Source organism: Cicer arietinum, chromosome 1 (assembly GCF_000331145.2).
Source record: "Cicer arietinum cultivar CDC Frontier isolate Library 1 chromosome 1, Cicar.CDCFrontier_v2.0, whole genome shotgun sequence".
NCBI lineage: Eukaryota > Viridiplantae > Streptophyta > Magnoliopsida > Fabales > Fabaceae > Cicer > Cicer arietinum.
Window position 1 is genome coordinate 7,349,512 of NC_021160.2, and position 21,029 is coordinate 7,370,540.

General features: G+C 30.6%; 2 protein-coding genes across 3 annotated transcripts; one reads left to right on the forward strand and one right to left on the reverse strand.

The window, feature by feature from the left end:
- Positions 1 to 6,308: 6,308 nt before the first annotated feature.
- LOC101494714 (nuclear intron maturase 2, mitochondrial) lies at positions 6,309 to 10,351 on the forward strand. The gene is made up of 2 exons (XM_004486391.4): positions 6,309 to 8,657; positions 9,826 to 10,351. Exon 1 carries the CDS (start codon positions 6,482 to 6,484, stop codon positions 8,648 to 8,650), a length of 2,169 nt encoding a protein of 722 aa, XP_004486448.1. The 5' UTR covers positions 6,309 to 6,481; the 3' UTR covers positions 8,651 to 8,657; positions 9,826 to 10,351.
- Positions 10,352 to 11,070: 719 nt separating this feature from the next.
- On the reverse strand, positions 11,071 to 16,814 carry LOC101495037 (uncharacterized). 2 transcript variants are annotated; one of them, XM_012714404.3, is made up of 12 exons: positions 16,591 to 16,814; positions 15,967 to 16,226; positions 15,346 to 15,550; positions 15,047 to 15,137; positions 14,769 to 14,914; positions 14,178 to 14,421; positions 13,787 to 13,891; positions 13,447 to 13,629; positions 13,125 to 13,329; positions 11,924 to 12,416; positions 11,455 to 11,534; positions 11,071 to 11,309 (listed from the first exon to the last, which is right to left on the reverse strand). In XM_012714404.3, the coding sequence occupies exons 2-12, from the start codon at positions 16,196 to 16,198 to the stop codon at positions 11,305 to 11,307; spliced, it is 1,989 nt and encodes a 662-aa protein (XP_012569858.1). In that variant the 5' UTR covers positions 16,199 to 16,226; positions 16,591 to 16,814; the 3' UTR covers positions 11,071 to 11,304. The 2 variants fall into 2 exon arrangements, with proteins under 2 accessions (XP_012569858.1, XP_012569856.1); XM_012714402.3 differs by having other exon boundaries at positions 16,649 to 16,813.
- Between the last annotated feature and the right edge of the window lie 4,215 nt (positions 16,815 to 21,029).

A 21,029-nucleotide genomic window follows, 5' to 3' on the forward strand; every position in this document is an offset into this window, starting at 1 on the left:
ACGATTCTAATTGTGTTGCTATTTAGCTTATGATTTTGAGTGTATTGTTCGAATATAGATAATCATATACAAACAACAATACAAGATCATTCTGGTATATAGAAGAACATTATGGCAACAATTTTGATAAATCAAGATCATTCTGATTTTTTACAGTATCAGTCTTATCAAACAAGATCGTTTTTTTCAATTCGTTTTAAAGATAAAAATGAAATGAATCACTTTCCAAAATACATATCTTGAGTCAAACAAATGTCAAAGACAACTCATAACATTATCAAACCCAAAATGTTAAAAGAAGCAAAACAACGTTAAGAACAAGATCAATCTTCAGATTGATGGCCTATGATCGAGTACAGGTAGGACAACAAAGATAAAAATGACACTGGTGTTGCACATTTGCAGAAAGTTCAGCTTGCGTACAAAGTAGAAATACTAACACCAAACAATTATTAAATCATCTCAATCACAATGTTCAATAAAGCACAAACGAATAAGGTTCTAGATACAAAACAAGAACGTTCTGGATAAATTAGAACATGTGTCTATTAAAACATCACTCTGAACATTTGAATTAACAACGGCTATATGAGTTGTCATCAACTTCATCACGCCTATAAGAAGAACCTCGAGGTGAAGAAATCGACAAGAGAGTTCTAAGTGCAATCAATTAATCACTTAAATAATCATACTTGATAAATCAAAACTCTTCAATCAAGCAAAAGCTTCAATTCTCTTCACTAGATTCAATGATCTTTTTACTAGGTTTTGTGTTGAAAATCAATCTTAAACAAGTGTTGAGTAGATTATGATCCATCAACCTTCTTTCATACTTTCATTTGAAACTCAATACTATATTCTTAAAGATAGTTTGAGTGGTTTATAAAAATCATTTTTGTGATTAAAAGGTAATGTGTAAAAATTATTTATGGACTGAAAGGTAATTGTAAGAAATCTTTCAAGGTTGAAAGGTGAAAATTGTAATTGATCAAGAGTGATCAATAAAGTTTGTGTGAAAGCAAGAACTTGCTTGTGTAAAACACGTTAGTGGAAAAACTCACAAATTGTGATGACATGAAGTAGTCCACCTTTTGTGAATCAGGATACATCATTGTGTGATTCTCTTATCCTTAACTATCTCTCATTCACAATCACTGATCACGTAAAAATAATAATTTTCATTTATTTTCACTAACCAATAACGTTATGTGCAACACCCCAACTCTCTTTGTCTAAACTATTATCAATATGTCCTTATTATTATTACTATCGTTGTTATTATTAAAATTAAATAAATGCACTAATTCCTTATAAAATCGCATATAATGACAATCTAGTGATAACATAACCACTTGGAAATTCGAATGGTAAATGTTTAAATTTTAGTATTTTTTTAATGCAATTTAGGATCATTTCTATAATTAGTAGAATAATTATAATAATAAGAATAGTTAGTTTTATAGGATAAAGTATAATTAATTTGCATAAGTAGAAATTTGAGTGAGTAACAACTAAAATATTGTTGGGGCTTAATAGAGGGTGCAACCCACTTAGGAGTGGTGCACCTTTCAATTTTCCAATAAACAATTAAAAGAAAATAGAAACAGTGATGAAAGAAGAGAGAAAAGAGGAAATAAGGGAAAAGAGGAAAAAATAAGATAGAAGAAAGAAAAGGACAGAGAGAACACACTAACTCCATTGCATGTCATTCTCAAGCTCCACCATTTCATCATAGAAACAATCTTCACACTTATATTAGAGTAAAAGAGGACCAAAAGGGAGAGTGAAATGAGAAATTATGAGAAAGAAGAAAAGGAAAGTTAGGGTTTCAATATAGGAGAAGAAGTTTAGAGTTCTTGCATGTTGAGAAGAAAGATGGAAACGTGAAGATGAGTTAAGGTTTCACTTGTAGAAGAAGGAGTTAGAATCAAACTTTGGGGGTCTCAAATCTCTTCTTAAGGTAACATAGAAAATCCTCTTCAAACCTCTCTTAGGTGTGCTCAGATATATTGGTTGCATGTTCCTAATATGTTCATGATTTGTATATTTAGATATTGGAATAATCCTATTTGATTTAATATCATTGATTATTAATAATGCATGTTAGATGTTTGTATTAACTACTATAAAGAGTTGTTGTTTTATTATTGTTGTTGAGTGTTGTGGTTGGGTTTGTGATGACATGATGATTATTTAGTATTGGTAATTACTCGTTTTCATGCTGAATTTCGAACGTATTTTACTTAGTTAATCGTATGAACTTGAAAATATAAAGTTTGAAGTGAAAATAATATAATGCTGTCTTTGAACCCGTATAGGTATACCTTTGGTATTTTGTTCATAACTTTCTTCATAGATAGTGTTTTGAGTTGATTTCCAACCCATTAAAAAATAGACTTAATTACCTACGAAATAGGCATTGGTTTCACTAATTTTTATTGAGAATTGATAGAGAAAATTGAGTTACAAGTTGGAAAATAATATGTTGTTCTGTTTTTGTATATGTATACCTTATTTTATTAAACCGTACTAATTGAATGTCTATTACGCATAATAAAAATTACATTTATAAACTAGATATCTTAAGATTTCCAAAATGTTATCCTTTATTCAAATTGAATATTGTTTGATATTTCAATTAAATTATCAAAGTTATAGTGTTACTGCATAAAAAGATTATGACGTAGTTAAGTTAAGACGAGTATAACAGAAGCAATAGAAATCGGTTTTGAGTGAAATCAATTGGATTAGAAATCTTATTCCTATTACGTTGTTATTGTAAATTTAATATAAACTTATGCATTTTTGTTTTTGTAATCATGATTAATCTTGAGTTAGTTTAAAGTTAAAAGCAGAAAATAATTGTTAAAAAAGTAATCATAATTCAAACCTACTTTAGCATGATGTTAAGATATGTCATATTTTGAGTTGTAAATGTCATTTTAAATATAATAACATCTATGGCTACAACTCCTATGTATCAAAACAAAATTTTAATATTTATTGATATTGAGTAAAGCTTAATGAAAATATTGTAATATCCTCATTTTCTATTAATTAGTTTTAAGTATTGAGAGTCAATCTTGTTAATTGTAAAATATTTGGATGCTTAGACATCAATACAGGATAGCTAAAAAAAGTAAATAATTATTTAAAAATAGTTAATCAATTAATAAATCATATTACAGGATTGGCGAAATTATTGATCGATTATGATAAGTTAATCGATTAGATGTGAGTAGTACCAAATGATCCTATTTTTACTTAATTAATCAATTAAGATTTGATTACTAATCGATTAGTTATTGATCAAGATTCCAAAATAATAGTTTTTTCTAGTATTGAGTAGCAAACTATGTGTCATAAATACATGTCTCATAAATATTTATACACTCATAATTTGTAGATTTTCACATCAATAAATCCATGTCTCATAAATACTTATACACTCATAATTTTGTCAAATCTAAGCCGATTTCGTAAAAACAGGCATTGTTGAGGCATTCCATTGGATACAAAATCACCACAACTAGACATTCTTGTTGAGAGAGTAATTGATAGTTTGTCTATCTATATCAATCAAGAGTTATAAGGATCTGATGTGAAATATTTGGCAATTAAGATTCTTGTTGTGTTATTATGTCTTACAGATATTGTTTATTGTTATATGTTGTGATGTCGACAATGCATTTAATATACTTTTATTTTGTTTGATTATGTCTTGAGAACAATGACACACCTTATTTTCTTTTGTGGTTGCTTATACACTACGTGAGTGGGTAGATGATGAGATAACAACGGATGAAACAATAACCAACGAGAGAAGAGACAAAGTAATTGACATACCGCCAACAAATTACATAATGGTTTATTTTATGTCGATCGTCGACATGTTAGTCGACTAATAAATTGGGATTGTATAGTCACTTTTGACTAGTATGACAATTTATGAAGTTGATTTTTTTTTCACATGTTTCTGAATTGTGATCTTTATATGTTTGAATTTGTTTTAATCGTGGAATAAATTTACTTGCATTTTTATTATATTGGTGCTTTAATCCATTTTTGAGGATATAAGGTATCACAAGGATTGCATATTGAGCTATACTTGTCCAAATAAGATGTTATTTATAACATCTAAAGGCTATTAAAAAAGTCTACAACTATATTGTTTATAAAAAAATTAATTTTGACCTCTAACATAGTACTTCATCTTCCTCTATTCTTTTGATTTTGTTATTTTTATGTGTTATTGAATTGTGATCTCTGTATGTTTTTGAATATGTTTTAATCATAGAATAAATTTATTTGTATTTTTATTATTTTGGTGCTTTAAACCATTTTTCAAGATATAAGGTATCACATGTATTGCATATTGAGTTATATTTGTCCAAATAAGACGATATTTATAGCATCTAAAAGCTATTAAAAAAGTCTACAACTATATTGTTTATAAAAAAAATTAATTTTGACCTCTAACATAGTATTTCATCTTCCTCTATTCTTTTGGTTTTGTTATTTTTTATGTGTTTTTGAATTGTGATCTATATGTTTGAATATGTTTTAATCATGGAATAAATTTACTTGTATTTTTATTATTTTGGTGCTTTAAACCATTTTTCAAGATATAAGGTATCAACATGTATTGCATTTTGAGTTATACTTGTCCAAATAAGATGTTATTTATAGAATCTAAAAACTATTAAAAAGGTTTACAACTCTATTGCTTATAGAAAAATTAAATTTGACCTTTAATATAGAACTTCACTTTCCTCTGTATCAAAATAATTATCACATTTGTAAAAAATATTTAATTTAAAATAATTGTCATTTTTTATTTTTAATGCAATTTTAATTACTTTATTTCAATTGTACCTTCTAATTAATGTTGTGTGCATCACTCTCAAGTTATTATCTATCACTTTGTATTTATGATAATAAAAATAAATTGATAGTTGATATGAATAGTTTGATAAAACTACCATATTTAATCTATGTGAAATGGTCAACAACGACGATTATTTTGAGACAGAGGGAGTAAAAAACATCTACAAGTTTCAAGGTGATGTTGCATTTGTTGTTTATATTAACTACTTCTTATGACAATAAATTGAGTTATAAATTTGTTTTGGAGATACGATTCATGTCATTTGAATTATAAATAATGTATTGGAATTCTCATGAATAAAATTGTCTCTTCAACACTTATAAATCTCACATTTAAAATCTTTTTATAATTTTATTATCGAAGTCCTACTATGAGAATATATCTAAATCCAACCACAAAATACAAGAGATGTTAATGAGTAATGAGAAACTTTGTGATCTAATTGAACCGGTCATTGGGCCTAGTACAAATTATATCAACTTGAGTGTGTAGTTCTTTTTTATTAAGTATAAATACTATTTTTTCAAAATTGTATATTTATTGAGCTATTTTGTATTATGAGTTTTTTATTTTTTAGTAGTGAAATGATATAAGTATAGAACAACCAATTTTAGCATGAATCATCGTAATATACGTTCAATGATAAATAACCTCGTTTTCAGAATTTGACAATTAAATTAAATAATCGCACATATTATTTGATATAATTTTAAAAATATATAATTTATTTTTGTCTAATAATTATCATTTAAAATTAAATTTTGAATAGCTTTAATTGTTCTAAGTTTTGACATTTTGTGAAAGTTTTACTAAATAAAAAAAAAAAATAGTTTGAATTTAACATATGCTACCTTTTTTAATATGGTTACATCATATATTCAAATTTGAATTTGTGGTGTATCATATTTTATTTAAATTTTTAATAATGTATTTGTTTAATTAAATTATAATGCCATATAAAATAACTATGCCAATCTATCATATATTAACTATTTACACTTACTAATGTATAACATATTATAAAACACAAAGTTTACATAATGTCATAGAAAAATATTATAATATATTCGAATAATTGATATATGAATTAATTTTTTATAAAAATTATTTCAAAAATTACTTTTAATTTAAAATTATTTATCCATGCAATAATTTATCCCGTAGATCACACAAGATAATAAACTTTTAAATAACGAATTATTTTTTATTTATTTATTTCAACTATTAATGCACAACCTGAGATGATTATTCATTAAATAAATGTATAATAAATATAAAAATATGATATGATGTCAATTAATATATTATAATATCATCTAACTACAATGCTATGTGAAATAAAATATATTTAAAATTTATATTAAATTTAAATTTAAAATTTTATATCAGACAACCTATTTGGTGCAACCCAGTGGCTGCTATTCCAATTACTTTTTGTAGTTGCATTTCCAGGGTTTCTGTTGGGTTTTGCTCTTCCGCTCCATTCACAACGATCCTTCTCCTAAACCAAACATCAAACACCTTCAAGTCAACACAACTTCACTCCACTCTTCAAATACAATGCCTTGAACACAACACCCCAAACCCACAAACATGCTCCGACGCCGTTTCACCCTCTTCTCCCTCCAACTCCTCACCAACAATAATCCCCTACACCCACTCCACACCTTAACTCCCCTACACCCTCACCACTACCGTCACTTCTCCACCTTCACCTCTTTCCGCCGTCCACCACCAGACCCAAACGACCCCTCAACTCTCCTCAAAGAAGACGCTTTCTCCCTTTGTTCCCAAATGTGGGTCGACAATTTCCGCCACCCCGACAAAATCATCACCAACCTCTCCTCCTTCCTCCGCCGCTTCGAACTCTGGCTCCTCGCTTACCAAAAAGTAACCACTGACGAAACCGGTTCCTACACACCACGAAGCTCAATCCAAAGACCTGAGCTCGAAAATCTCCTCGCTCTTCGTAACGCGGTTATCGATGGTAACTTCAAATGGGGTTCAAGACTCAAATTTCACATCAAATCACCTATTGATAAAACCGATTACGAATCGCTTTCGAAAAGAAAAATCAAAATTATTTTAACCACTACACAGCCTACACCTTTTCAAGATAAAATTGTTCAGGAGGTTCTTTTGATGATCCTTGAACCTATTTATGAACCTAGGTTTTCGTCAAAGTCTTTCGCTTTTCGTCCCGGGAGGACGCCGCATACTGTTTTGAGGGTAATTAGGAGGAGTTTTGCTGGTTATTTGTGGTATTTGAAAGGTGATTTGAGTACTTTGTTGGATGGAGTGAAAGTAGGGTTAGTGATTAATGCTGTTATGAGAGATGTTAGAGATAAGATGGTTGTTGATTTGTTGAAATCGGCATTGGTTACTCCGGTTGTAACAAGTCAAGTTGATGATATGGAGAAGAAGAAGAAGAAAAGGAAGTATCAGAAGAAGAGGGTGTTGAATGAGGATGAACCTAAGCCTGATCCTTATTGGTTAGACACTTTTTTTGGTTTTGCACCCGAGGAAGCTGAGAAGGTTCCTAATTGGGGGCATTGTGGTGTTTTGAGTCCTCTTTTGGCTAATATTGTTTTGGATGAGTTGGATCAATGGTTAGAAGGAAAAATTAAGGATTTTTATGTTCCTTCCAAGAGTGATGTTATATGGAATAGTCCCGAAGGGGAAGCTGAGCAAGGAAACACTTCGTGGCCAGAGTTTGTTCCTACTAGCGGACCTGATAAAACTAGGAAGATGGATTTTATAAGATATGGTGGTCATATTTTGATTGGTGTTCGGGGTCCTAGGGCGGATGCGGCGACGTTGAGGAAACAGTTGATTGAGTTTTGTGATCAGAAGTTAATGATTAAGCTTGATAATGAGAGTCTTCCTATAGAACATATAACTAAAGGTATAATGTTTCTTGATCATGTGCTTTGTAGGAGAGTTGTTTATCCAACTCTTAGGTACACTGCAACTGGTGGTAAGATCATTAGTGAAAAGGGTGTAGGAACACTTTTGTCGGTCACGGCGAGCTTAAAGCAATGCATTAGGCAATTTAGAAAGTTGAGTTTTCTTAAGGGTGATAAGGATCCTGATCCCCAGCCTTGTTTTAGGATGTTTCATGCCACTCAAGCTCATACAAATGCTCAAATGAACAAGTTTTTGTCAACCATGGTTGAGTGGTACAGGTTTGCAGACAATAGGAAGAAGATTGTGAACTTCTGTTCTTATATCATAAGAGGTTCGCTTGCAAAGCTTTATGCTGCGAAATACAAGCTTCGATCGCGTGCAAAAGTTTATAAGATTGGTTCACGAAACCTAAGCCGTCCACTAAAGGAGAAGAAAGGGCAGTCTCCTGAGTACCATAATTTGCTTAGGATGGGTCTTGCCGAGTCGATTGACGGGCTCCAATATACAAGGATGTCTCTTGTACCCGAAACGGATTACACCCCATTCCCCGGTAATTGGAGGCCTGACCATGAAAAGTCATTGCTTGAATACATAAAACTAGAAGATCCAAAGACTTTAGATGAGCAACAGAGTTGCATCAGAGAACAAGGACTTGTTACACCTCAAGATTATATTTCAATGCTTGTTTGGAATTACAAAAAGAGTTCTCTTCCTATGGACCATCTTTCCTTAGTGAAGAGCAATGAAAGTGTTGCAGGGAGTCAGCATTTGCTTATTGGATCAAACCAGGACGACCATGAAAACACAAGCAAAGAGGAAGAAAACGATGCAAGTATGAATGCAGCAGAAGTGTAACAAAAGGGTTCGTAATGTGCCCACACATAGAAATACTTCTTTTTAATACTTTTTTTTTGTATGTGTTTTTTGAATAGGATATTTGGAGATACTTTTATTCTTTTACCTTGCCCTTTTTCCTCTATGCTTTTTCTACCTTCTAACCTGAAATGTAGAAATTATAATGTATTACAAGAATGACGACCATTACAAAAATAAAAGCTTAAGCTTTCAGGAGACTTAGCCTTTGACTTGATATTAGAACATTTATGGCCAACAGGTAAAGAGTTAGATCCTTGCTACCCCCATTCATCTAAAAGAAATTAAAATTTTAGCACAAAGTTAAGCTTGTGCATTATTCACGCTCCAAACTGATAGAGATTTGGGTATTATGGGGTGCCCAACTCCCAAGCTCTACTTTTGAGTAGTATGGGATGTTTGGTGGAGTATTTAAGTGGTTTGGTTTTTCTTCCTTGAAAGCTAGCATTTAAGGGAGGTTTTCCCAAGTATTTGGATACTCGTCACAAACATGACAGTCTTTCATGTGGGGCGGTGTTTTATAGATATAAAGTTTGGATTTTGTGTGGTTTCACTTTCACCTAATAGCTATGTTTTGAAGAGAGTTGATTTTGACCTTAACTTCTATATTACCTGAGGAGATTATCATGAACAAGGCTAAGTTTTACAGAAGTTTTCATAAACTTCAGCGCTCTTTACAATCTTTGCTCAAATCGTGTCTTGCATAAGTTGTACAAGAGTATCATACTTCTATACAGCTCATACATCAGGACTTCTGCTTCGGTTTTAAGCTAATTTGGCGTTGTTGTGGTCATCTTTGTGATGTAGTAGTTATTTGTTTTATCAACAGAAGCCAGAGGAAATAATTACTCTAATTCTTAGTTTAGTACTTCTATTGATATACATCATGATGATTAACTTGAATGACAATCTTTTTGGCTACTTTCACTATGATGCTGTTAGTGATGATTGTTTATGGCTTAAATCATTTGTGTTGTCATGTTAGTAGCATTGTCATGTTAAGATTTCATTCAATCGTTTGTAATCCTGTAACTCCAGTCGTCTTTCATTATTTCATATTCGAGTGTTGGAATTAATCAATGCAAAATGTTACACTAAACATATTTTTTGAATATGTTTGATGTCCTATAAACCTTTGTTTTTTTCTCTCTTTTCAGGTTTGTATTATCTTTCACCTTCCCACCATGGATGCTTGCCTGCCAAAGAAAGGACACAATATCTGAAGACTGGAGTTCTTTCGGGTGAGCATCTCACCTGACTCGAACAAAAATATAGGGATTGCCACAATCCTTTTGAACCGCGGCACTATATCAGATGCAATTGTGGAAAATAATCCCACATGATGTTTAGGAGTCCTATATTGGTCAGTCCACAGAAAGGAGTTTTCAGTTTTGTATGAAAAGTCTAATAAAGTTTGCTCATTGTGGATGCATATGATAAGGCGAGAAGGGAAATTAAACAACTCAAGCAGGAACATCTCAAATTTCATGTTTTACATTATCTATTGGCTCTTTTTGTTCATATGTACTTGTCCCATTTTTTAATGAATTGAGTACATCCTCAACCCTTAGTTCTTGATTATTATACTTAACAGTTAACATATAATTTGGTAAACTTTCTTTCTTTCTCTATGAATATGTACTATGAGGAAGAAACATATATTAGATCTTGTTACTGATTCCATTCAAAGGGGAAAATGAAGAAAATAACACAATAATAGGCACAGTTTTATTTATTGTTCATTTCTGAATAGAATCCTCGCGATTGATGCATCTTTTTTGCATGCACTTCTGTCCTTAATCTTTAGGGTATTTCCATCTAGAACTAGAATGTAGATGACAGGCCGATTAAAGTCCTAAAATTAGGACACATTGGTCTCTCCTTCGGGAACTCTGAGATATGCCACTTTCTATTTCATAGAACTCACATTTTGTATGAAGCCAACTTGAGTTTGTATTCACATTATCGCAATAAAAACTAAGAAACTGTAGTTACAAGGCGAGAAGCCTGTTAATCTTATCTTCTGTTCCTCCGATGTTGGAATTTCACTTAACTTTGTCATGAAATTTTCAACACGACTAAATAATGAAATTTGAACATGGCATCATAGAACCAAAATTCTCTGCAGTCATAAATTCCAATAGTCATTGCAGTTACTCAATCCAGGTAATTTGATACAAATTAAACAGCTCACATTGTAAGTTCTGTAAATCGGTCTTAACTATCCGATATTCATCAGCAGTTGAGATGGAAACCACATCGATTAGTGAGTGTAGAAAATCCATTTCTGACTCGTCAAATTACAACATGAATCTATTCCTGTATCACAATTACTAATTTTTGGGGTGATATGTTCTCTCAAGCCATGCAAATTAAACTTAATCAATGCTTGAAGCCCAAACTCAAGAAAAATAAATAAATAAATACAGGAGAATCAAGAAATTATCTGTGTATATACCGAAAAAATGCCCTAGTTCATGAATAATAATAATAATAATAATAATAATAATAATAATAATAATAATAATAATAATGTTCTAATACAATGAATTTGAACTAAAAAAGGACTAATCTAGGAAATATCCCAAGTTAGTTCTCTAGCTGCCAACTCCAATAAGCTTCCATAATCACCTTGCTTAGCCTATCAAATTAAACAAACAATCAATCATTTGTATGTATCATACTTATAGGGAGGCATAGTAAACATGAATATTATTATGTTGCCGTCTCATAAAAAAAAACAATAATCAACTTCATTTTGAATGAGGTAACAATCACAAACATACCAGTTAAATATAAGCTGATGAGTAGTGTCACCATAATGGTAAATGTACAAGCTCGTGCACTTACAGTAGCGGAGGTTGACCTGCACAATTGATAATCTCGTAACTCCATAAGAAAGTTGAATTGTAAATGAAGAGTGGATACAAATTACATTGATTTTTTTCAAAGAAATTAATTCTCAGAAAATGGAACATGCATTGTCAGTTAAAACTAGTTTTATGTTAATGTTAGTTTACAATGACATCTCCATTGAAAATTTAGTATTTAGCAGTTATCTTTAAAATGGGGTTAAAAAGTAGACTTAACATGGCAATATGATGAGTTCTCATTGTATGTCGGTATATAACTATTTTACAACTATTTTACAATGACAGTGCCTTCTCATTAAACCCTGAATCTATTGTCATGTTTTGTTGAGTTGTATTTCTTTTTCTTTGAAAATGTTCTATAAGAAACGTCATAGAAAATTACCTTTCTACTAGGTCTCTGACGGATTCAGTTGTTAGTCCAAAACCAAAAGGAAAAAGTGGATCATAGTGAGGATCACCAACATTCATTGGGAGTTGATCTACAGATTTGAACCATGTCCTTGCAAGCTTACCACTGAAACCATAGTCACCAAAAAGAACATCGGTCACACCTTGTCCCTCAGTGCCTGGTAGCCATGCTGCCACTAATGCATCTATGGAGGAAAGATACGGTTCAATTACAATAGGTCTGCCGGAAACAGTTACAACCACACACTTGACAGCTCCACAGACATTGTTGATGATATTTGGACCAGGATCTATCATTGTAAGTGTTGTGCTGTCACCGGCAGTCTCGGCGTAAGGAAGCTCGCCAACAACAATAATGGCATATTCAAAGTTGTTGGACTTAACAAAATCAGCGTCGGGGTTCTCACGAAAAACAACTTCTGTTCTTGGATCAACAGTTGAATTGATAGCACTGAGAATAGTAGTTCCTGTCCATTGAAAAAAAAAAGTCTCCATTTAAATTTTAGCTTACTAACGGAAAGACAGACAGTCATGGCTGTTTGTCTGCATTTTTAATATTATATATTAGACTCAAGGGTAAAACTGAAAAATATTTATGTGCACCAAAAAAACCTGCTATCTTATAGAATATTAGATAATATAGGGGCTTCTTCTCATTTGACATGCATGCAACTATATGCTATCACTTTGTCCTTTCCTTTTTAACCGTACTTTTTATAAAATAAAATTGTTTCTACTCATACGATGTTTATCGTACAATGCAACATTAACTACTATTTTGTAAATAATACCTTTGACTATTTATTGCACAAAAATAAATATGTGCAATAAAATAATAAATAGTCAAGTGTAAAAATACAATTAATTTCATAAAAACAACAAAATTTATTGATTTATTTGGTTTGTGCAAAATAACACTTAACAAGGAGCATAGGTAGTTCTTATTAGAAAATATGCATCATAAGTTCAGTGCACGTTTATAACATTAACTAGTTTTCCAACATTGCTGCGCATTAACTAATAATTTTGGATAACTTCAAATAAGCAATCATCATTAACTACTTTCCCCCACATATCAAAGTAAATAAGTAATTTAGTACATGTGAAGCTCAGAATTTCATATGCTTTCATAGGCAAAGACCTTAACTTGCTGTGAGTGTCGGAGAGTCACTTACCACTTGTGTCACTGTTGCCGATGAATCCTTGCCATTTCATTGTCCACCCTCCACATTGGTAACCCAAATTATCAGCATGAGTGCCAGCAACTAAGAGTTTTGGGATTTTCTTTGGAAGAGGAAGAAGTGGAGCACTATCATTTTTCCCATTCTTAAGCAGCACAAGAGATTTTCTCACAGCTTCCCTTGCTAGGTCTCTGTGTGCCTAATTAAACAGCATATTTGATTATCTCACGACTTTTGATGTCTCAATTATAATAGGATATTATTCTAAATCAACAAGAAATGCTGATCATGTTTGGCATGGTTTGAATGAATTCACCTGGCTTCCAAGCTCATTGATTAAGCTGAAATCGGCTAAAGGATTCTCAAAAAGACCCATGGTGAACTTTACAAGCAAAATTCTCTCCACAGCATCATCAATACGATCCATTGGAATGACATTATTCTTCACCAAGAGTGTAAGATCCTGAATGAACTCATCGAATTTGTATGGAACCATCACCTATAATGATGATTATTAGTCGACAAAAGGAAAGACTGAGTCCTATAATTTATTCTTCAATAAGCATTGCATTGTTTTGTAAGCTACACACTCAAGCAAGCAAACATTTTATTTACTACAGGCCTGCAAGAAAGTTCAACGTAATGAACAGACTAACCATATCAACGCCGGCTTCAATGGAAGCCTGGACCGAGTATGTGTAGTTTGAATCAGGTGGTGTTGTGATTTTGTCGATACCTTGCCAATCTGAGATGACAAATCCCTGACAAATAAGTCAATAAAAATTGTAGTTAGAACTTAGAATCCCACAAGTCAACCCACATTGCTTAAAATGGGAGCTGAAAACGATTCAAAAACAAGATTAGACTGTTCTCACACAACACAATACTTAATAATATGGTTCAAATATCAATATTAAATGAGCAACACTTATTGCAACGCATGTCGCACAGATTTCTTAAAATGTATGACGCAACAATTTTTTTATAGCAGATCCAATAGAAGTTAAAACAAAACTTTATAGAGGAGAATATGGAGAAGCCAATCACCTTAAACTTAAGGGTAGTCTTGAGAAAGCCAGTGATTAGATCCCGATTAGCATGCATCTTTACACCATTCCAACTGGAGTACGAAACCATGACAGTTGAGACCCCCTTAATGATGGAATCATAATACGCAGGCATGTGAATGCTCAGCAGTCCATGCCAGTCAATCACTGCATTGTTCTCATTTACTCCCTTGTTTGTACCGCCATCTCCAACAAAATGCTTAGCACAAGCTGCTACCTTTGTCCTACAAAAAGAATGAATATAACTTTATAAGCCTAGTGAAGGATAGAGGAACGAAGTGAACCTTTTTACATCAGTAACTACATAAAAAATACAAGTCAATCATGAAGACCATTTGAAAATTATATTGTTAATCAGCTTCCATTAAAGATGTCTACATATCGGGTGTCTATGTTAATGTCAGTGTTTCATCGTATATAACTAAGAATGGAAAACCAACCAATTATGCATCAAAACTCACTTGTCATGGCCCCTGGAGTATTTCTAAAATTAGTATATAAAACACAATACTTGAAAAAAATTAATGGAACACTTTTATTTTATAAGGATTTACAATCAATAATGTCATACTTGCCACCAACATATGGAAACCCCTTCTTGCCATTGGCAGGGATATCTCCTTGTAGACCAGGTATGATATCTGTCATGTCTCGCACAATTTTAGGATCCTCGCTATAGCTTTCATAACACCGACCCCATCTTGGATCTCTACAGACCTATAATTAATGTTTTAGGAGTATATCAGTAAAATTTAAAGAAAAATAGTACATATTTGACAACCTCAAACTTGTCTTACGGAAAAGTTTTTTTTACAAGTTTAGGATCATTAGTATCTTTATTCTATTTACCGCAATGCATGGAGCAAAAACATAAGGAATCCCTGTAGCTCTGACTTCAAGAGCAGTTGCAGCACCGATCCTTTGCACCAAGCCAGGATCCCTATTCATCGAAGATTATTATTAGAACAAAGCAAATAGTCGATGCATCCAATAAATATACAATATATATGAAGTACCAATACAACACCGTTAGAATTAATATAATCAATTTGTAAACCTACAGAATTGGAAGCACAATTCATGAAATGACTCAAATTAATGCCAATGTAAAACAGACAAATGATAAACAAAAAAAAAACTAAACTTGCCTAGTACATCCAAGCCCAACATTATGGGGGAAAATGGTAGCATTATAGACATTATTATGTCCATGAACAGCATCAATACCATACATCATTGGAATGCCTAATCTACTTGCTAGAGACCCTTTCTGAAATTCATTTATCATATTCACCCAATCTTCAGCAGTAGCCTTTGGAAGAGGTTCACTACCGCCACCACTCAATACACTCCCTGCACACATAAGTAACCAGTTAATTGATAATGTATCTTAACAATGTTATCATTCCCTTTCATATTTCATTCTTCAATTTTTTTATCAATTATTAATTCCTTGATGCTTCAGTTTCCTTGTAAAAACTAAACATTAAAAATCTACCAAGATTCATATAACAGCACTAACATATTCAAACATGAAAAATGCAAGATAATGATGGTCGAAATAGATCCGCAATCAAACATGAGATTCATCCCCAATAAAAGATATAGTTGAAAAGATTAATCAAACTTGCAAAAAACCAAATGCATAAAAGTTAAAACTAGAAGATTGGTTACAAATTATTTTTCTATGCCTGAACATGAAACTACATTTTCAATTTAAAAAGACATTAACTTTTAGAAAGTATAATGAGGTTCTTAATTCTTCTCACCAATGAAGCTAGTTTTCATAACATTAGCATTAGCAACACTCCTATCAATTTGAACCATTTGACCAATCTTCTCATCAAGAGTCATTCTACTCAACAAGTCCTTAACACGAGTTGCAAAAGGTTCCTTTGGATCTTTGTATTTCAAGTAATCAACTTGAGCTTCTCCATTCAACACCAACCAACAACTTAGCCACAAAACAACACCCAACAAATGAACAGACACCTTAGACATTTTTTAATTTCCCACCTCTTTGCTTGACCTTCAAAATAAGACAACATAGGTAAGAATATTAATAACACAACACAACCCAATAAAGAATCAAGATTTAATTTTGGATTTATACCCCACTTGGTATCTAAGGCAAATAAAAAAGAAGCAAAAAGAAAAGCATATCCAATGAAATGGGGTTCATAATAACTTAACCCCATTACTTAAATCAACAACCTTTTTAAAAGGGTATGATATTAATAAAGCATATGATATAATTAAAACCATCAAAAATATAAAGCACACATTTTTATTATTGGTTTTGCAGAAAAGAACAAATTTTTCAGAAAGTGAAGCATTCATAAAAAAAAAAAAAAAAACAACAACAACAACAAAAAAGAACAAGATCATAGTACATAATAGTTGGAGTAAAGTAGCTGTTGGAGAAGATGTGTGTGTGTGATGAAAACTCACAAGTAAAAATGGTGACTTAATGATATTTGAAAAAAGAGAAGTTTGGGGAAATGGTATATAGAAAGAGTTGAAATGGGAAGAGAAAGCAAACGGAATGGAGAGAGTAGTGGGAGACAGTAAACACTGTTTCCGAAGTTTTCTGTTTGGAAAGTGGCGAGGTTGCTATTAAAACGCAGAGAGGACAAAACAACCCACGTACCAAACTATGTCAAATTGTTTTTTTCTTTTCTTTCTATCTTGTGTGATAATTATTAAGGAAAAGAGTAATACTGCCCTTAACCAACATATTAATAATTTAAATATAAAAAAAAAATCAAAATTTCTTTTTATAACTTTAATATATGCATTTAAGGTACATGTTAGTCTGATCCCATTAATTATTAGTATCTTAAGAAAATATGGATTTTGTTTTCTGTTTATACAATATGGGTTTTGTATAGAGAGATAGATACTCTCAATCATAGTTTCATTTTACTATTCCATTATCGCAAAATATTTTAATTACAAATTCATAGGGTCGGCGCTATGATAAAGTTCTTACAGAAAAATAACGTGGAAGAGTTTGTATCACAATTATTTTAAAGGGAAAATTCCATTCATTTCGTTAATAATCGCATGTGCAATACAAGGAGGACAGTAATAATAAATTTCGAGATATTTTTAATAATTTAGTTTAACAATGCACAGATTCTTTTATCTTTACTTCTATTTTAGGCAAAATTTAAGCTCGATTTGTTTTTTATTTTTTGTGCAAAGGTGTATGTGTTTTTTAATGAAAAAAAAAACTGAGTTAATGAAACTCTCTTCAACTTTGTAGTCACTATTTCAATTTTTGATTTCGTTAGACTTATTTGTTTAATTTGATTTTTCTTTTTAAGTTCTAAATATGAACTGAGAACTAAACATTTATAAATGCGTACGAGTTGAATCGATGTGAGTATCAAATCCATTTAGCATTTTAGGTTACTATCTCTAATAAATACTAAAAAGCAATGGATGGTAAGAATATATGATTGATAGTACTAATATTTTGAGTCAGTTTGGATTTTGAACTATGATCAAAATGGTAATTTTTTTTTGTCATAATTAATACTTAATATTGTTATTATTTTTAGGGAAAATGGACTTATATCGTTTCTTTTAAAATAAGATAATTATAAAATCAAACTACATCAAGTTAATATGAAATATGGACACAATTTTACACCGACTCAAGAGTCATACAACAAAAACTAGGGGTTTAAACTTCAAAATTTTGGGCCACAATCATCCTTATAAAAGAATTTAATTAATATATGAGTATATAATATGATAAATTAATTTGAGATGTTCACTTAATTAAGTTGGTTAAAATTAAGGTTCATATTTGTCATGTAGGTTTCAACTTTGAAGCAAATTTTGATTATTTTTTATTTTATTTTATAAGTCTTGAGTTACTTTTTTTTACAACAAGTCTCACTATAACAATTATTTTTAATCTTTAAATATATTTGATGTAAATTCTGCTTTAGTTAGACTACGAATGACTCTGTTAATTTGCGTACCAAATAGAAGTTAGTTTAAAGTTTGATAGTGAAACTATTAATATCACGACACTTATTTAAAATGACCATTGATTCATAAACTATTGGGTGATAAGGAGTGAGAGCATCAATCACAATTTTGCGTACCAAACAGAAGTTAGCTTAAAGTTTGATAGTGAAACTATTAATATCACGACACTTATTTAAAATGACCATCGATTCATAAACTATTGGGTGATAAGGAGTGAGAGCATCAATCACAATTTTGCAATTAGACTCAAATAGAACATTCATAAAACTCAAATTAAACGCTAATTAGAGGATGTCAAAATAATAAAGGTTTATCTTTTCATTATAGTAAAGTGAACAAATATCTCAAAGACCTTTGAGAGATTGTGATTCCTTGCAAAAATAATAATACACAATTTCACACAAGGTGCATGTTACACTTGAAACCATCCATAGTTAATATTGTTGTCTAGACAAATGGTATATAAATTGTTTGTAAACAAATTTATGACAATAATTAATTGCCAAAAATAAATTTTACACTTTAAAAATATTAATTAATCCATATACTTTTATTTAATTAAAATACTTTTCTTATCAAACTTAATTAAAGCACTTTGTTACTTTCAAAGTTTTTATGAACCTTTTGTTACTTTAAAATTTAACTTTTTGACGAGGGTGAGTTACACTTTGCAATAAAGAACACTTTTTATTTTTGTTTAAGTAGTTTATTTTTTCGATTTATGTTTTTTAAGAACAATATTTAAATATTACCAAACATGGAAAAAATCACCCACGAGATAGATTATTTGAACATTCATATGTATCATTTCTTGATAAAGTTTCATTGTCAGGGAAATAGTTTTTAATACAAGCATTGAGATGGTATACTATTGAAAAAAAAATAATTTTTTTAACCAAAGTGATAAAAAAAAAAACTAATTGCTAACAAAAATATGATGGTTATATGGCATGTGATTGGCTGGTTTTAGCAAAGTCCTACAATTTGAATTGCTGTTTTGGGCTGGTAAAAGTTGAATAAATGTGCAACACCAAAAGCTTCATCTTCTGAATTGATGAACAAAAAAAATTAGAAAGGGCAGATTCCTTAACATAAAAGACAAGTCATTATGCAAAAAGTTTTTCTCTAGAAAAGAAAAAGAAAAAGATATGGATGGATCCTTAGTGTGGTATCATGTCCAAAAGTATAAAACATGCAAAGAATAACTTGATTAATGAAAAAATCACTAGCTTTCATGCTAACTTTAAGTTAAGAGAATCGGATTCCTCCTTGATCTCATTTTAATTATGAGTTCAATTAACATTATTACATTTCATCATCATTTTGTTCAATAACTTCATTTCTTTACAGTCTTTTTTGTTTAATTAGTTTTTATTTTATTTTTATTTTATTTTATGGATCTCTATGTAATAAAAAATATTAAAAAGCATGGATGACATACAAAATGATACGTGGGCTAAAAACAAGAATAGGTCACAGAATAATTTTGACCATTTTTTTAACAAATAACTCAAATATTATTACAACCTTCTCTTCGTTACTCAAAACAAAATTACTTTTAACCATCGCAATAAAAATCAAGAAGTGATAGAGGATTTTGATTGACATAATCTAATAATCATATTCAACATTTCTAAGACAATTTTAATGGGTATTGATTTTTCAATTTGTTATTAATCAAATATGATTTTTTTTTCTTTAACAGTGATTAAAAAATTATACTGCCACTATTTAAATTTTAGTACTTACTTTGACTATGTATGAAATGTGAATTACACTCTCATTTTTCTCTTATGTTAAAATCTACATTTTACTATTTTAAAAAGTATACGTAGCACTGCTTCATAGTCAACTGTATGGTTCAAATGTAATGATATTATGAAAAATATGCATAAGTTTGATTATGTTTAATAACCAATAACTCACAAACAGTATAAATAATAAATAGCATCACTTGAATATTATGAACCACTTAATTAGCTTATAGTTAACATTTAAATATTCAGGAAACAAAAAAAGTAATTTGTCAGTTTGAATATTTTAGTCTAAATTGCTCCCTAGTTGAACTTGAATGAAAAATTTTAAATTATATTTTAATGTTGTTTTGAATAAAAAAAATATACATAAATTGATGTTTTTTGGTAAAAAAAAAATATTTTTATTTGAAACATTGTTTACTAATTTTCTTATGTTTTATTATTAAAAATAAAAATGTGGTTTTAAGAGGAGAGATTGGCATCAAAACTCATGAACCAAATACTCAACCTATATTTTTGTTGTTGTCAGAATTTTCAACAATTACCACAATCAATCTATCTAAAGTTGGATTTAACATTAGACAACTCATGCCGTTAGTATAGTAAATTGGAAAGAAAAAAAAAAAAAATCAACCTTTGAATCTTGATAAACATTCTAGACCACTAATTAAAGTTTACCACTAACTTGAGGAATTCATTTTCACACACATCACCATCAAAATGTTTAAACAAAATAAAATCCATTTTGTGTGACCCTCCAAGAACATATCCTATATGGGCCACAACGTTGTGTGTCCCTAGAAGCCTTAAAGAGATCAAAACTCTTCCTTTTGTTGTCTCTTTGAATGATACACTTCATAAATTTATTACGAGAATTGTATTATGCACTTCCACCTATACTTACCACTTCCACTATAAATATAATTTTGTTTTTCTTGTTATCTATAAAAACCTCTAAAATAAATTATCTTCCTCTTTTTTTCACCTATTTCATTCGAAAATATCAATTGTCCCAATCACATTTTTGCGAATTTTTGAACATTTGAAACTTTCTGAACACAAAAGTAAGG

Bases quoted from the DNA above. Each gene is read 5' to 3' on its own strand.
- LOC101495037 (XM_012714404.3), bottom strand. From the start codon at position 16,198: ATGTCTAAGGTGTCTGTTCATTTGTTGGGTGTTGTTTTGTGGCTAAGT. The intron at 13,330-13,446 runs GTGAATTCATTC...CTGTTTAATTAG, and splicing joins TCAATGAGCTTGGAAGCCAG to GCACACAGAGACCTAGCAAG. The intron at 11,535-11,923 runs GTAATTTTCTAT...TCAATTGTGCAG, and splicing joins GTCAGAGACCTAGTAGAAAG to GTCAACCTCCGCTACTGTAA.
- LOC101494714 (XM_004486391.4), top strand. From the start codon at position 6,482: ATGCTCCGACGCCGTTTCACCCTCTTCTCCCTCCAACTCCTCACCAAC.